General features: G+C 44.6%; 2 protein-coding genes across 4 annotated transcripts in view; both read right to left on the bottom strand.

Annotated features, from left to right (window-relative positions):
- ankrd28a (ankyrin repeat domain 28a) overlaps positions 1-6,439 on the bottom strand; it is a 47,731-nt gene extending 41,292 nt beyond the window's left edge. The window contains exon 1 of the mRNA XM_076301178.1: positions 6,104-6,439. Within this exon, the coding sequence (XP_076157293.1) occupies positions 6,104-6,130 (27 nt within the window). The 5' untranslated portion in view covers positions 6,131-6,439. The remainder of the gene's footprint in view (positions 1-6,103) is intronic.
- Positions 6,440-7,871: 1,432 nt separating this feature from the next.
- The window catches only part of snx13 (sorting nexin 13), a 42,126-nt gene continuing 37,103 nt past the window's right edge, over positions 7,872-12,894 (bottom strand). For all 3 annotated transcript variants that reach the window (XM_076301172.1, XM_076301173.1, XM_076301174.1), the window contains exon 26: positions 7,872-11,702. In XM_076301172.1, the coding sequence (XP_076157287.1) occupies positions 11,467-11,702 (236 nt within the window). In that variant the 3' untranslated portion in view covers positions 7,872-11,466. The remainder of the gene's footprint in view (positions 11,703-12,894) is intronic.

The raw sequence follows: 12,894 nt of genomic DNA, 5'->3' as shown, positions 1-12,894 counted from the left end.
GTCCCAAACTGAAACGAGCGATAGGCGAATGGTCCCGAATTTAAGGATGTTTCAGAATGCCGCACAGCTAGACAACGAGTGGCATGTTACAGAGCGACATGTCACTTATGCTGCCAAAGACACATCGTTGCAAATCTCATATGATGTATCTTTCTACAAAATGGTTGGTCTTCTATATCATTAAATTATTCAATAGGCTAAATATATAGCCTTACATCAAAGCTTTAGGCTTATGTTATATCAGCTACAGACAACGAGTGGCAGACAGAGCGTGATGTCACATAGGCTACTAGAGATTATTGAGTCACATCGTTGCAAATTTCATATGATGATGCATCATTCCACAAAATGGTTTGTCTTCTCGATCAGGAAGCTATTCAATAAGCTTAATAATAAACATAACCTTAACTCAAAACAGCTGTTAGGCTTATGTAATTTTGATCTGTAATGTCACATCCATGGCAGCCATGCCTAAATTCATTGGAGGGCATTGGAAGTCATGCGTTAGAATGCATTGGAAGGCATTGAAGGGCATTGGAAGGCATGCGTTAGAATGCATTGGAGGGCATTGGAAGGCATGCGTTAGAATGCATTGGAAGGCATTGAAGGGCATTGGAAGGCATGCGTTAGAAGGCATTAAAGGGCATTGGAATGCATGCGTTACTATGCATTGGAGGGCATTGGAAGGCATGCGTTAGAATGCATTGGAAGGCATTGGAGGGCATGCGTTAGAATGCTTGGACCTATTGTGAGGAAAACCCCTTGGCCCTGTTCTGAGTGTGCCGACTCACTTCCTGCCTCCTGCTCACCACTGCCGGTGAAGTGCAACACGCCAGACCTCATTTCCTGCGCTGTGGCAGGACTGGATCTTGACGGGTGGGGGGGGGGCTTTCGCCTGGAAAAGGGCTGGCATACCGCTGACGTCACGCTCTGCTGCTTCAGGTAACCCTTGGTGACAGGTCTTGAAGGAGGTAGAAGTGGCGCCTGTCATGTCAGTCACATGGGCCCTCCTCTACTGACGGCCTTCTACTCAGCTGCAAGCCGACCAACATAGAGAGACGTTTCCGTTGAGAGGCACTTTTCACACTGAACATTTGGGCTTGTTTAGATGCTGGTTGTGATATTTATTTTAATTTAACAACAAACAAATGACTATCGGTGATAAGACTGTTACTACTGCTATGGATCTGAATCAATAGTCTAATAATAGTCTGCTCCACGTTAGGGCTTAATACCCATTCTGCAGGAGTATTTCAAAACCCTTCTCAACACCTTGTAAACAGCTTGTCAACAGGTAGGCTTCCTGCTTCCTCATTCAGTCCCTTCTCAGAACAGCCTCCCATGTTTCTAAAGAAAAATAACTCAAAGAAGAGTGGCAGCTTTTTGGCTTACATAATGGCTGGAGCCAGAGGCTTAAAAATAACCCCCGAGCTATTTCGTTGCACTGGCAAATTCGATCAGAGAGCACCTCTTAAGACAATCAGCACAACCTGCCGCCCAAGCAAAAAAAAAAAAAAAAAAAACCGGCTCTCTGGTGCTAGGCCGCTAGCTCCTTCCTCCATAACTCAAACAGCAATGTTTTATGCCATACAGCACTAGACCACAACAAGGGAGACGTAAGGAAAGCAGGCGGTTCGATATTTGATAGAGTGCTGTGACTGACCCTGAGTCGTTTGCAACAGCGCCAACGTGCTCCAATTCTCTTCAGTATCAAAGAGAGGATGAGGAAGAAGAATTGAGACAAGACAAGACAAGAAAAGAACAGAAAAGGAGAGGGATCGCTCTTTCTTCCTCTTTTTTTTTTACCAGATGAGTCATTTGCATGCGTTTGCACTCTGTGTGATCAGACAGGAGGGTTCCTCAGCACAAAAGGACGTGTTGAAAACACTCTCTGATCAAGTGGCGGCCGGAGAGGCATAACAATTAACAAGTGGCCCAGAAAGCAGTGCGGAGGGCTGAAATATAATCCGCTGGCCCAACACAAGACCAGGCTCTCTCATTTCCATTCGCCCTGTCTCTCATGCATAAACATTCTGCAGCTTGAACAGCAGGTAACACGTGTGTGTGTGTGTGTGTGTGTGTGTGTGTGTGTGTGCGTGCATGCATGAGTATGAGTGTGTGTGTTCATTATATTTAACAAGTGGCGTGCTATAATCTTATTACTGAACGGTTGAGATGAACTGATTTTGGATGGTGATCTGTTGCAAAATGCTGCCGTCATGGTCTGATGTTTAAAACGAGCGGTGGACAGTCGCCATGGCGGTATCGTGTCTGGCAGAAGCTCAGTGTCATGGCAACAGGCCACAGAGCGCAGCACTGGCAACGAACACTACGGCTGCCTCGAAAAAGCAGGCCTTCGTGTGCCCCCTAGTGCCAACACAAACACACACACACACGGATCGGACGCACACCTGATCTCCCCAGTCTGACCATCCGGATCATGAAGCATTAAGATCAGATGCCCTCTCGTGTACGCAACAGCAAAGCACACGACAGCTGAGCCAGGAGGGAATACGTGTAGATTTGAGTGTGTGTCTGAGTGGGGTGTGTGCGGCTATCCTATATCTAGTTTGTGTGTGTGTGTGTGTGTGTGTGTGTGTGTGAGAGAGAGAGAGAAACAGACAAACGGAAGTGTTATGTGCAGATCCGGTTGCCTAGGGTTAGTGTTCATTGTGAGCACATGTGTCCATCTACTTAAACAGATCAGGGAGCATGCAAGTTGAAGAAACAGGACAAAGCTCAATTATGTTATTACTGGCATGAGGCGGCAGGCAAGGCGACGGTGAAGACAACAGGGCAAAGGTCAAACCAGACGCGTCTGCCTCTACTGTATACTGCCATAAGCCAAGTCACAGAATAGCACTCCCAGCATCAATGGCAATCAATGGAGGCCTTAAAGCCCATTAGTGAATGCTTTCACTGTCTTACGAGCACCGTGGATGAATGCATGACCGATTTAGCCAGCAATGACAGAGGATGCATCACCTGCTGTGACCACTGCAATACACAAGCAAGAGTTGACCCTAAAATAAACAAACAACTAAGCAACTACACACAGAGGAATCTATCCATACATAATTCAAGCAATGGGCCTGAATATGTTAAAACATCGACAGGTCAAACAGTTCAACATTTCCAACTGTTATGCAAAACACATTAATACAGAGGAAACACATATTACGTTCATCAGTTTCTAAACAATCCGGCACACAAATCAGAGACTGCTGCAGTTCACTTTCTCCCAACCACAACAGCAGGTGACAAACTGGAACCGTCTCAGTTGTATGACATCATCGTCATGTCATTTACAGGTGGCATGGTTGGCATGCTATTCACAACACCGCTCTGCCAAGGACAGGGTTAAAAGTGGGTGAAAAGCCAGGCAGGCGGCGCTACAAAGTGCTGACTACAGTCCCCAAGGCAATGCACTGGAAATCTGCCACAGACAGGGTCTTAGTGGGAGCCCCGCTCTCCTCTGTGCTGTCACACTTTTCAGACATGCGATGCAAGGCAACTTTCAGGCAATACAGCTGGAATGGTAATTCAGTCCACACTTTCAATGAGCTTTGTAGTCTAGCACAAGGACACGCACTCACACACACAGGCACACACACACACACAGGCACACACACGAAGCAAACACACACACACTGGCACACACACACAGGCACGCACACAGGCGCACACACAGGCACACACACACACACACACAGAGAGGTCAGGAGTGTTGAGTTGAAGCCCATCGACATTATCTGACAACTTCTCAGTCCTCAGGGGTGACAGAACTGCTTGATGATGACACCTCTTCTTCACATAGAAATAGCAACCTGCCATTACAGGATGGAACACATCCACCCCCCACCCCCCCATCCCCCAAACCCAAAGTGCATCAGCTCGGACACAGGGCTCTGGCCTAAGCGCAGCTGCCATTACTGTGCAGATAAATGCCATTTGTATTCTTGCTACGAGACCCCCGCAACCCTGCCGGCAGTGACACCAGAGGGCTATTTTTGGTCACCGCTCTCATTGTCCACTTTTCAATCGGCATGCGAACAATGGGTGAGACAGCGTAATCGGAACGGCTCTTCCTGTGGTTAACTCAACAGCAAGCGTTCATTTTACTGTAAGTTATGCAAGTGTGTATGTAGGTATGTAGTTATACAAGTAAGTGTGTGTGTGTGTGTGTGTGTGTGTGTGTGTGTATGGACATGTGCACACAGCTTGATATGGTCCCACAGAACTGTGTGACAAGAAACATCATTGCATCGATGACTGAAGACCCTTGTACTGGTGTGGAAAGCTGTCATTCCCAGCATACATGTGGCATTCAACTCCCGAAAAAGCACAGCACATGGTGACACCAAAGCACAGTACCACAACTAGCTTATTCCTGCTTTTCTTGCTAAGACGATACAGTGAGGGCAAACAAATATACACAGACTAACTCAGGAAAGGCATTAACTCGCAGACTGATAGTAGCGTCCCCAGGCAAGGATTATAAGGCATACTATGTCCAGTTAGTTAGAAAACATTCGTGAATGGATACAAACTTGCTGTTTATACCGTCTCTTGGACAGGAAAACCCAACGCTACAAAATGTTCTGAGAAAAGAATGACCGGACAGATGATTCATAAACGCGAAGGAGAGACCTTTGACCAGCATAAGCCGAGAGAGTTGGGGTCAGATGTGGTACTCAGTAGCTTAAAGCAATGGCTAAGCAAGCACATGAGCTCTTTATCAATCTTTACACAACCACACGCACAATGGAAAACTTCAAAATATGCTACGACGCATAAGTTTATTTGGTGGCGTTGCAGTACACCCTGCAATATGATATGTCAGACTGGTAATTCACATGCGTGGTTGGCATCATCTGTGTTGCAGTGCCAACATCCTCCCGGTGTGAGTAACTTTAGCATGTTGGGGAGAGGATGAAAAGGAAGTTCTTAAACATGATAACCTCTCTCTTCCCATCAATCATATCACCACATCCACAACAGTTTCATAACCTCCTAAAGGTGCAACGCGGTCTTTCTAGACTAGAGGTTTTAGCATCCCTATTACATACCTCACATAGCTACAAGTGGACATGAACAGCACTCGACACTAAATATTACAAGGCTAACAAGACACATGTTTTTGTCTTTGTGATTACGGTGTACCATCAGCATATTTAACATTATTTTCGGAATATGACCCATCTAAACACATCCGATCAACCTTAGGATAGCCAACTTAGCTGAACTGTTTAACGTTAGCCCCCCGTGTGGATAACTAGCTCGACAGAGATTAACTTTAGCAATCTGCCTCTTCCTTCAACAGAAACATTTGTTCTGCAGTTAACTCAGTTGTAGTCTGTGAATTCATTATTTACAGTGGAGCACAAGATGCGTGGCAAAGTTGAACTCTTCCTCAAGACACTGACACCATCTAACTCACAGTTAGCTATCGGGTAGCTTTAGCAACACATCTCGTTACCCAGACAGCTAGCTAAACAACATTTAACAATTTTAGCTAGATCTAGAAAGCCTACCAGAAAGTGGGATTGTTCTAGTAATTTCAGCTAGCTCGATTCATAGCCAGTACGTAACGTTAGCTATCATTCAAGGGTGCACTGCCGACTCAGTAGTTACTTCACCGCGTTTTTATTTTTCGTAGAAGAAAATGGATAGTTAGCCAGTAAAGTTCATTGTCGATTATCTACCTCTACTAATTAAACAGGTCAACTAACAACCATACAGCTAAGGGGTAGCCATTGATATTCCCTCAACCATAATCACTTTTCAACATTGATCGTAGCTAGCCAGTTAGCTTAGCTTAATGATAATGTCCAAATGTGTGAAAGTATTGGACAAGTTGTAGCTAGCTGTTGCTTGCAAATGACGAGCCAAACTGACATTGCACCCACGGAGCTAATATTAGTGACTAAATATGCTTAATCGTGGTAACTTAACGTTATCGGTGGTAATGTTACCTTGCTAACAAACTAGGTAACGTTTAATGCCTATGCGTTAATGTCAGCTAGCTCATGGTAACCTCGCTAACACATACAAAGCTAACAAGACCCATAACGTTAGCTAGCCAGAATAGCTGGCGACATACCTGGTCCCGGATTTTGAGAACCACCATGTTTCCTGTGCGTCGTTGACTTTCATGCAGACTTTAACTGATCTGCTCTCCAAGAAAGCGTGTGGGTACCCCGGACATCCGTGGGTTAATTTTCGGTATTATTTCAATTTGCTTTCAGCTAGGGTTTCCTCTTTCCTTCCTGAAATAGACAAACACAGGAGGCACCAACTCCACATTACCGCCACCGTCACGCAGAAGTTACAAGAACAGCGATTGGCTGCTGAGGTTTCGAACCACAGTAAAAACAATTCTGGTTTGTCTTGCTAGACCAAGACCATAGACCAAGAAATGGAAATTCATGAGGAGATAACCACTGCTGATGAATGTAAGCAACAGTTTACCGCACAAACGAAGGATTTGTACGCAGCATAACTTCTCTGCACGAAAAGCCTATACAATATTAAATCCGAAAATGAGTTCTTTTTCGTTCTTACTTGTAGAAGAAAGTATCTGTAAGACATGTGTCTACTTGTACACACACACATATCAGTTCGATTAATAACTATAAACAAACGCCCTCCTGCAAACGCAAGTGGTTTTGCAGCCACTTCTTGGACTTCAGGTGATTGACATTACTGGCTGCCGCAAGGGTCAAGTAAAAATAGCTGGGATCTGTTACTGAAGGACTCTGACCTTTACATCTCGTCGTGTGACTGACGGATGACAATTTTTATAACATATCTCGACAGCATGAACTCCACACGTTCCGGTAAAGTTATATGTTTACCTGAGTTTCCATGCGACATAAAAGCTAATAGCTCCTCTCATTTGTTTCGCTGAAGATTGGCGCCACCTTATGGTGGCCTTGCAGACAGCAGCACACATTACACGTTTTAAGGTCTTAGAGGATGGCCCCGCCAGGCTAGGAATTTGCACTTTTCTGAAAGACCTAGGTCAGGGATTGAGTGTAATAAACATCCATTACCATGCTGAAGTTATCGGTAATAAAGTTAACATAGGTCTACGTTTTCAGTCAGAGGTGATGAATTCAGCAATACGTAACTCTATAACGAGAGTGAGATTGAGAGAGCATGAGTGAAAGTTCAGGGAGAGAGGGAATGCCAGCAATGCCCTTCACACCATTTAAACTGCAGTCTTGAGTTTCTGCATAAACAGGAAGTCACACTCCTGTTTCCTGGGGCCAAGAGAAATGGCATGGTGTGTGTGTGTGATACAAAAGCTCAGCTCTAAATCTGGCTGGACATGAGTGGTGTTATTTGCAAAGAGAAGGCAATTCTTCCAGATCTGAACCCTTAAGCCATGCTAATCTTCCAGTAACACCATCTGGAATGCCTGTGAGTGCGGCAGGCACTGCGATCCCTCCTCTAACGGGGTTAGGAGGTGTGAGAAACACAGAGCAGGGAGCATGACCCACACCATCCTACACAGGCTATTACAGCCGTTTCACTACTGATCCACCAGTAATGAAGGCCAGATTGTTGTACACACACACACACACACAAAGAGGGTGTTCCGGCACAATATTGTGCATGTCCACACACACACACACACAAAGAGGGTGTTCTGGCACAATATTGTGCATGTCCACACACACACACACACAAAGAGGGTGTTCCGGCACAATATTGTGCATGTCCACACACACACACACACACACAACTAGCCCAAATGTGTACCATATGGTGACCCAAAGTGGATGCCTGGGGCCGGTGTACAGAAGGCCCATACTGAGTGAAGACAGGAGGAGGAATTTTAAAAGAACATTTAAAGATGCAATCCGTTAGTCAGAGTTAAAGTTTTATTAGTGTTATACTGAGTTGAGCTGCTCAAAAGGAATATTTCAGAAGCATGATGCAAACACTCTAAACGTTGTTGTCCTCTTAGAGTACTCTTTTCAGTCTATTAAAAACAACCATGACATTCGGATTGATTTTTTTTTCATTTTCTTAAAGAAAAATAAGAAAATATAATTGACAGTACATTTAGGCACACTGTTGACAAATACTGTACACCGATATGCACATTTCAGTATCATAGATTCATATGTATGGGGATTTGGAAAAAGAAATAAACAAACAAAATGAAAAGACAAGCAATCCTGCATTTGTTTGGGGGGAAGCATTTGCACAAACTTAGAGGTCAAATACGGACAAAGATGAGGAAGCTCCAGTGAGAGTGGTGGTGAAAACAGACAGCCAGACTTGGCTTTGACAGACAGGGGAATATGGGTTTGGGTCAGAATAGAACCAAATCACAGCAGACTGTAGTGGGTCAGTGCTGGCCACTCATTGGCCCTTCAGACAAGAAGCCACCACAGGAGGGCCAATCACAGCAAACGATAGCTACCCAGAGCTGGGCAATATCACAGCGTTCTGAGAAAGGAACAAGATAAACAGGAAGGCAAAACTATGCAAGGTGACTGAGGTTTTGTGGTAATTCTTCTTCAGTAAGTGTTTGTATTTCATTGGTCATACAAGATGGCAGGATGTTTGCCCAGCTTCTGATAAATTGGAACAGAAAGCCCTGCCGTGACATTTGCACTGGCGAGAGATTTATATTTTTGTTGTTGTTGTTATTCTTGTTTTTGTTTTTGTGTGTCCAATAATCAGATCCAGGTATAAAATTCCAACAAATAGGAAACAAGAACAGCTACCACCACCAACAACCAAAAATAATAAAATAAAATAAAATGTAATCCCATGACATCAGGCTACAAGAGACATCTCATCTCATCTGTCCAACAGTGTAAGTGTTGTGCCTTCAGGAGGAATATATAATAGCACAGTCATAACCCATGTGGCATAATTTGAATGCCCAGGGTGGGTTTCCCATAGACCAATATACAAGGGGCACAGACAACATCATCATCACCCCCCTGTGGCTGCTCCTGGTAAGCTCAGGCTCTCAGCCAAAGGTGCCTCTCTTTACTCTCATCTGTAGACTCTGATGCAAAGACTGGAAATGTGATGTGCAACCACTCACACACTCAGTCATGTAAGTAACATTTTTTGTTCATATGTGTCTCATACATTTTCATACAAGTCATTTCATACAGTGTGCTCTTTCTATGTTTCCAGGGAGAGGGTGGTCACAACAGCCATGTGAGCAAAAATTGTACATGATATTAACCAGGAGTGATGACAAAACAGAAAAGAAAATTCAAAACAAAAACAGACTTATAAAACAAGTCTTTAAAACAAACTCAGTATTTTACAACAATGGAATGTGAGTTGTTGGGATTATTCGTTTTTTTTTTAATTCTCTCAAATTTTCTTTAATTTCTAAAAACATGATTTTTTTTCATATACAGTTATTCAAATACACATGCATTAAAGAAAACAAATATTGCACAAAAAATTAATGATATTCTCTGAAAGAAAGTACAATTAGATTGGGCTATTTTTGTTGTCTCCAACATCTCTCTGTGCATGTTTTGCAGTGGGGGGAAGCTACTGCTAGTGTCCACATCTCTTGGTCTTAGGAGTTAAGGCTGATTCTCTAGTTCAAACTGGCACAATTTTCTGACACCTAGTAGGCCTGTGTTTTAGTGCTACACACGGATTTCAAAAAAATAAAAGGAACACGACAAAAAAAACACACGTGAATACAATGATCCCAGAGTGTCCTGATGGGACTCCATCCGACCGAGTTTATAAAACTTACGCACGCGGACACGGCTTCACCAAAGATAGGTACATTCTTTTGCAGCATATCTCCAAATATGCTTTTAGTTGTTTTTTTTTTTCTCTTAGAATTCAAGAACACAAGCATATGCAATCACAACCTGGACACGCATACCGTTTTCTCACTGGTGGACAGACACACGCACACGCACACGCACACGCACACTTTTCATGATGTGTTTCATGATGTGTTTGCTTTTTCAAAGAACTTTTTGAAGGACATACTGACATCTGTTGGAGGAACGATAAGAGAAACAGTTGCGCTCTCTTAAATTCTCTCTCCCAATGACAAACGCACACGCACAAAGATAGAGTTTTGTATTTTGTCATGGTCACTGCCTATCACACATTGAGCAGAAACTGCCCTGTAGGCTAAGCTTCCCTCTTCCACTCTCCTCTCCACCCAGACGGACAGAAGAGGAAAAAAAACTGCAAGTGCTGCATCTGTTGTCAGAAGCCATTTTGCATCGGTGCCACAACTATATTTGGTTAATAAACACATATTCATACGCATGTATAGTTCATATATATGGTAAAAGGTGAATTATGGTGCATTTAAAAACTCTGCCAACCGTTAAAATCCTAATGCAAGCCTTGGGTAAGCTTAAGAGGAGTGGCAAATTAATGAGAACTAACAGTTAGCCCTCTCCTCTGATTCGAGCTCTTCTTCAGACTTCATACATTAAAAATGGAACAGTATGTGTGTACTACTCTCCGGTGGCAGCGGCACTATGGGCGACTCACCATAGTGATTTATAATTAAAAAAACCAAACAAAACAACACAATTATATTTTGTCTGGGATCTGTGCCTCCCAAACTGCAGCCATTTTTGTTGTAGTCAAAAACAACAACAACGACGACGACAGAAAACAAAAAACAAACAAAAAAGAAACGCAGAACACAGAAAACATTACAAACACAGGATGCTGTCTGCTATAGCCGAGCATCTTAGTGGTAGAGATGTAGAGTTGTGAACTTGTTTTTCTGAAAGTGTCTCATATGAATAGATGCATCACAACGAAGACAGGTGTGGAGGGGTGGGGGGGTGGGGGGGTCCTAATGCTATACCATCCGTGTGGGTACAGCGCTCCACAAAAACACTTCAGGAGGGAAAGGGGGGGGGGGGGGGGGGGGGAGATCAGAGGACGTGAAGACAGGACGTGTCCAGCCAGGAGGCAGCTGCAAGTGACACAAGGGACGTCCCATAATCATCTGCAGTCCTCGAGCCACTGCACGTTGACCCACCCCCCCCCATCCCATCCCCCACAACACGCACGCACACAGAAACACACAGAAACACAACCACGCTCATTTCCCTCTTGACCCTCTGCCAGACCGCCCGATACAGTCCAAACACTCCGCTCTGGACATAAATCCACCTCCCACAGCCCTCATTGGCCTCCCAACCCTAGTGGTCATTGTGGCGGCGGTGGTGGCGGTGATGATGATGATGGTGGGTGGGAGTGCGAGCAGGACAGGTTAGGTGGTGTGATCGGTGGCAGAAGTGTTGCTCGGTTGGGGGGGGTGGCGGGTCGCGGCGGTGTCAGTGTTGGCGTTGGCGTCGGTGGTGGTGGCGCCGTCGTACACATCACAACGCCGGGACAGGAACGTGTAGCAGTGGCGGCGGCAGCGGCGGCGGACCAGGCATCCCCGCATTCCGCGGCAGGGCTCTCGGTTTCCGGGCCAGCCTGTCACCTCTTGAGCGAGGAGGCCTTGAGTCTCTGCGAGTAGCGGCGCGTGCGCGGTGATCGCGAGTGCAGCTGGACGAAGAGCTCGGGGAACTTGCACTGCGGGAACATGGTCTCCAGGAAGCCCTCCAGCAGCACGTAGACCAGACGCCGGTTCATCTGCTGGTGCTGGAACATGTCGAAGACGCGCAGGATGCCTTTACGCGTGGTCTCCGCCCCGATGATGTGCTTCAGCTCGTCTGTGCACAGGGACAGAGAGAGGGAGAGGTGAGCAGTGAACAGCGTGCACACATCCACAGCAGGAAACACAGTGCTTGTTGGAGAGGTCTCCAATGAAACTACAAAAACACTCAGTGAGGGCGAACTGACACTAAAAGCTACACGTTGCATCTTGCAGCATTAACCCTTAAAAGGTGTAGGTTTTTGAACACTTAACATAAGATTCCGTTCTGCAACAATTCGAGGTTCTAAAAATGTTGAATTCAATGAACCCAGATATTCTTTAGAACGTTAATTTTCCAACATTCCAGTTACACCGGTGTGACGGTACACACATTTGTTTATGTTTATGTTTAAATTTATTAGCAGATGTTTTTTTTACCAAACCAACGTACATTATATTTTAAAATACATATTTTACAGTGTACTGACAGATGGCCAGCTAGTGAGTTATGAGGAGATGATTGCTGAACGTGACAGAAAATGTTATGGGCTTGAAAATTGCGTATGATCGTTGACTGCAAATTTAACAAAAGTGAACTTAAAGGTTGTATCAGCGATATCGGGGATACGTCACTTCTGTTGATGTTCAAACAAAACAGAGAGCTAGCTTGCTAGTCCTTCCCCCTCCTTCCCGTGCAATTAAAACTCTCCTAAACACGCATCTCGTTGGTTATTGGTTGAAACACTTTATTTTGTTTTTGAGTGGGTTGCCAACCCTTGTTGGTAGCAATTGTTTTTGTGTACAGATCTCGGAGCCTAGGCTGCCTACAGAGATGCGTTTTTTTGACGGCCTGCTTATGGGGCAGGCAGCTAGCGGATCGTTAGGAAAGATTAGATGAATGTGATCATTTATGTTTGGGCCTTTTTTGGGCCCGAAATCGCTGATACAACCTTTAAATTCTGGCGAGCCACCCCATAAGTCAGAGTCGCATTGGTTCATCCTTGGCCCACATACACCTTTCTATCAAGATGGTGAATGTTTAGCAATCGTACACACAGACAAACAAATAAAGAGAAAAACTTGACAGAGGTAAAAATAACGGGGAGACTGTAAAGTGTATGAAAGTGAAGGGTTTTGTGGGGGTATCAATGGTGGTTTTCCTCTGTTTATATTACAAAGGGTGAGGACCCAGCAGACTCCGATCAGCAAAACTGGTGGTGAGATGATGATTAATTTGTCAATTAATTTAATAATCCAGATAAATTAAG

This window comes from Alosa pseudoharengus, unplaced genomic scaffold, assembly GCF_046254945.1.
Source record: "Alosa pseudoharengus isolate Yale_2024_CS ecotype anadromous, Long Island Sound unplaced genomic scaffold, YU_APseudo_1.1 YU_APseudo_1.1_scf_23, whole genome shotgun sequence".
In the NCBI taxonomy this organism is placed as follows: Eukaryota; Metazoa; Chordata; class Actinopteri; order Clupeiformes; family Clupeidae; genus Alosa; species Alosa pseudoharengus.
Note: the sequence above shows the minus strand (reverse complement) of the source record. Positions and strands in the feature narration are given on the sequence as shown.